The sequence below is a fragment of the Pinus tabuliformis genome, chromosome 7 (assembly GCF_031772625.1).
Source record: "Pinus tabuliformis cultivar Carrire ecotype Pingquan chromosome 7, CPIR1, whole genome shotgun sequence".
In the NCBI taxonomy this organism is placed as follows: domain Eukaryota; kingdom Viridiplantae; phylum Streptophyta; class Pinopsida; order Pinales; family Pinaceae; genus Pinus; species Pinus tabuliformis.
The window spans coordinates 103,784,777-103,789,439 of record NC_142293.1 but is presented as its reverse complement, the minus strand read 5'-3'; the positions used below and the strand labels follow the sequence as shown (position 1 = coordinate 103,789,439).

The 4,663-nt window shown below is 39.4% G+C and overlaps 1 protein-coding gene across 1 annotated transcript; it reads right to left on the bottom strand.

The window, feature by feature from the left end:
- Positions 1-689: 689 nt before the first annotated feature.
- Positions 690-4,394, bottom strand: LOC149245489 (putative disease resistance protein At5g47280). Its single transcript, XM_089457780.1, has 5 exons — positions 3,557-4,394; positions 3,019-3,428; positions 2,310-2,668; positions 1,998-2,206; positions 690-1,739 (listed from the first exon to the last, which is right to left on the bottom strand). Exons 1-5 carry the CDS (start codon positions 4,215-4,217, stop codon positions 901-903), a joined length of 2,478 nt encoding a protein of 825 aa, XP_089313906.1. The 5' UTR covers positions 4,218-4,394; the 3' UTR covers positions 690-900.
- Between the last annotated feature and the right edge of the window lie 269 nt (positions 4,395-4,663).

Below are 4,663 nucleotides of genomic sequence, written 5' to 3'. Positions count from 1 at the left end.
CAAAGAAAAACATTAAATAAAGCAAAACATTACAAAGACCCTTGTTCTAGAGAAGAGAAGTGGCCATTTACATTGCCATTCATGGACTTCACTTTAAGATTATTGATAGATAAATGGATTAAAAAAACAAAAACAAAAAAAAAAAGCCTTGTAAGAGAAGTTGCCATTTACATTTGCATCCATGGACTTGCAGGGATGTTTCTTGGATCTGGCATTAATGTTATTATTTTGGCAAATAATTTTGCTAAATGTTGGTAAATTTTTCACTCAATATTTTTCATATCACACGGAATTCAAATTCGAACTTTGTAACTATGATTTGAACTGAGAAGAGGCACCAGGTAGTTGGAATGGCGCACAATCGGTAACTATGATTTAAACTGAGCAAAGGCAAGTAAGTAGTTGGAATGACGCAGTGATAAGGTGGAAAGCTAGAGAGTTTGTTAACAAAAAAATAGTTAGTTACAAAATTTATGGAAAAATGTCTGTTTATGCAGTTTATGACATTGATTTAAAAATAAAAAATATGAGAAACTATAAGCAACATCACCTCTGCTCAGCAAGGAATCCTAGAAACATTGAAAAGAATCCTAAAACATTGAAAAGAGAAAAATACTCAGACTAAATAAAACAGATAATTTTATTAATTGAGAAAAAGACTTTTTAACAACTACATCTGGAGGGCCTGTCTTTGCAAATTGCAAGGTGAGGCCCATTATTCTTGGCGCCTTATTGAATTACAATATTCAATATCATGGATAAATGGATAAATACTTTGGGTGGTTAGTATTATTGGTGCCTTATTAATTACATTATTTAATATCATAGGTAACGCTTTCCATTGCTATCAATTTGCAAGACGAAACCCCTTATTTAACTCCTTGCTGTCTAAGTAGGATATCAAGCATCCAGCCAATCCAAGCTGAAGTGTGCATCTACTACTTCAACTCTAAGCTCTGGAATGGCAGTGCTCTTGAAACGCATCCATTGCTGTCCAATCTTGTCATCACAGATAACATGCTTTAGATCTTTCAGCCTTCCAACTGATTTAGGCAGCTTCCTCAATCGGGAGCACTCTCTCATGTCAAGCTCCTCGAGTTTCTTTAGTTGTCCTATCTCTTCGGGAAGTTCTTTTAGGCATTCACATAGCGAAATGTCCAGATATTCCAGCTTCCCAAGTTTTCCAATAGATGCTGGAAGCTCTTTCAAACCTAGACATGCAGATACGCTTAACATTCTTAAAGAGCCGAGCTTCCCCAAGTCATCAGGCAACTTTTGCAGAAGGTGGCAGCTAGTGATAGACCACTTCTCAACTAAAGATGTGTCACAGATACCAGGGGGTAACTCCTCTAAATCACAGCAGTGGTCCAAGTTAAAATCTTGCATTAAGGGAAGCTTTAGGCTTGACTGGGAGTTGTTGAACCTGGACATATTTCCAAGCTCTTCACATAATCTCAGAGATATCTTCTCCAAGTTCTGCAAGACTTTATTGTGCTCTTGAAGTGGGGGCACATTCAACTTCTCCAAGTGAATAGCCTTAACCTGAGTAAGTGAAGATAAGGCTGATAGACCGTTGACTGTGGCTTTCTTGTTACCATAATTAAACACTATGAGGACTTTCAGTTTCCTCATAGAACTCAAAAATGACGGAAGAAAGTATTTACTTGCAGAAAAGACTAAAACCAAAGCCTCTGCTTGAGAAAAATGCATCTCACACCACTGATCGTCTTCCATTGCACCTACATAGGTGAACCACAGATGCAAAGTTAGATTAAAACATTATAGGTCATTACACACACTATGAAATCATTACATATCTTTTCTAAGAACTTTTGAATCAATGATCAACACCTATATATCATTACATGTATTATCATGCAGATCACAAAGTGACAGCCTATGTGATGTAGGATAAGGTTGGCATGTGACAATTCTTTTGATTCCAATGTTCAGAAAAAATTATGTATGCTTCAAAGAACGCTGTTAAAATCACCCACCTGTGTGAATGGAAACAATTTGAGCATCAAACACTTGATCCTTGAGCAACTCCCATTTTGCTGGCAAACTGTCTTCCTTTTTGGGCATAAGCAACCTCTTCCTACGAGCTATGCTGCCTCGGGATGCCAAATATAAGGCCAAATCCCGCATTACATCATGTTGAGAAAAGTACAGCTCAGAGGCACTGCCATAATTGATTGCTTGCCTCCTAATACATCCAATTACGAAGACAACAACACAATGTATAAGACAGAGGAAGCCAAGATCAAATTAGCTTTGACCACACAACAATTAGAAATGAAGGCGCTTACCTGAGATTGCTGTTGGTTAAATTTAACAGATTTCTGCTTGCAAGTTCTAACAAGGTGAGAAAAGCATCTTGCCACTCCATCTTTCGCACATAAACCCAAATATCCAATAATGCATCCACTGAGATTTTTTTATCCTCTGGAAATGACCCCAAGTCTAAGAAGCACTCTCGTGCTTCCTCGTCCAGGGCATCAATGCTGGTCTCCAGGCATCTAAGAAGCCCTTCTTTGTGATAATCTGATATTGATTCCCCATTTAAGAGCTTGTTCTTGGCACCCTCCCACGCCGGATGAGGCTGACCATACAAAGAGCTTCCGATCACCTTCAGAGCAAGTGGCAGGCCTTTACATTCCGCTTGGACCTGTGATTCATACATCAGCAACACTAAGTCAAAATTCCATAGGTGGAAACCAATCAAATACCAAAAACAAAAGTCGTTGAAAGCATGAATGTTTTGCCTGATAAGCTTAAAGTTCATTCACAGGTTTTTGTTTGATTGTTTATGAAGACGAATATATAATTGACTTTATGGCTAGAATCTTTTTTAATGGATTACCGATACCATTGTTAACAGCAGAGTAAGTATTAATATGGAATTATGTGGAACTATAAGGATATCCTGAAACACTGTGTCACAATCATTAAATTGAACCAACTTACTAAAATAATATATTGCATATAAATAGCATTCCAGTACTTTAAGAGACATACCTGCTTGACTAGCTGCTCGTCCGCATTACTTGGAATTGATTTCTGTCCAAAAGCCCAAAAGCAGAAAAGAGGCAGAGCATCAGCATCATCCAGCAATGGCAAATCATACAGCCTGGTAGAGGTTGTTGTGCGGATGATAGAACGATCTCGGGTTGTCACAAGGGTCTTATAACCTTCAGCTTCAAATAACAATTTTTCCAGAATTGCCATAGACCAGACATCATCTAACACCACAAGAGTTCGCTTGGCTCGGCTAAGCAGCTGCTGCTGCAGCTGTCTATGTGCATCCTCTATATTCTGAAAATCAGGTTTCTCCCTCGGAACAATCTTCTCCCACATGGTCTCTAAAATTTCCTTCAGGTTCGGGGATTGTGAGACCGTGATGAAAATGATATTGTTTTGGAAAGCACCTGCCATACATAAAGAGCAATTTGTTAGGATGGAAATTCCATAAATTGAACAGAAATCTAAATTAAATACAAAAAAAATAGCCTTTCAGGAGATGAAAATGGTTTGAATAAATAAAATCCCTAATCACCTTTAATTTCTTGATCATTGCAGAGGGACGATGCCATAGTTGTTTTGCCAACGCCCCCACTACCTTGCACCGCAACGACGGACACCTCTCTCTGGAGTAGAATCTTCTTAACATCAAGAATAGTTTTCTCCAGTCCCACTACAAAATCAGATTTCACTGAACCACTACGATCAGAAGTGGAAGCTTCGTCAAAAGCTCCATCAAACATACCATGTGGACCCATTTGTTGTAACGTCGTGGCATTCTCATCGGGATCATTGGTGAGCCTGGGAACGATTGTTTCATTCACGTTTCTGTCATCCACTGCCTCTAACTCGTACAGATGGCGAAGACCCTTGAACTCCAATATGATATTCTTCAACTCAAGAGATAGTTGGTCAGGCATCTGGTATTGGACGAAGTCACGGATCTCGTTTTCCAGCTGGTGGATTTCAGAAGCATATCTGAGGTTCTGGAAAGTATTAAGAGGGCTGGTTTTCTCGCACATTTTCACCAATTGAACGCCTCTATTGAGGATGCTCAGAGACTTCAAGTAGATGGGATTTTGTTCATTTTGAGGTTTTTGTACGTTTGGCGAATAGAGTTGCCCAACTGTTTCAAGAAGGCCTGCGAGCAGCTCTTCTAACCTGGAGCAGAGCCCCTTGCAATTTAATGTAACCATCCTCTAAAGGATGTCCCCTCCTCAAATGGAGAATGTGAAGGCAAACGTTATTAAGAAAAGAGAATATTAAAAGAAAAAGAGTGAGAGCGTATCACCAATATATATGTATCTCTGGTGTTTATGACGTCGGCACTTTCGCTCTTTGATGATGTTTACCTTTCCTTTCCTGCGTCGTCGCTTTATAACATCCGTAAGTCGGGCCTTTTGAGATGTTTTGCTGTGTGGGAGTATGCACATTTTTATAAGGAAAGAAAACGCTGCTGCGCGGCAGCCACGACACGATAACAAGCGTGTCGCATGCTTTACGCGTTAGCATGTAAACAAACATGACTATGTTTCTTGACCTTTTTGCGCCCATCGATAACGAATCACAATCCCGCAGCAGCGCAATGAATGCCGTGTGAGTTTTTGCATTACGTCCTCCACCGTGTATGTTTTAATTTGAT

What these genes read in the sequence shown, in the direction of transcription:
- LOC149245489 (XM_089457780.1), bottom strand. Translation starts at nt 4,217, where the DNA reads ATGGTTACATTAAATTGCAAGGGGCTCTGCTCCAGGTTAGAAGAGCTG. An exon ending in CAATGATCAAGAAATTAAAG is followed by an intron (nt 3,429 to 3,556) that starts GTGATTAGGGAT and finishes TATGTATGGCAG; the next exon opens with GTGCTTTCCAAAACAATATC. An exon ending in TTAACCAACAGCAATCTCAG is followed by an intron (nt 2,207 to 2,309) that starts GTAAGCGCCTTC and finishes TGGATGTATTAG; the next exon opens with GAGGCAAGCAATCAATTATG.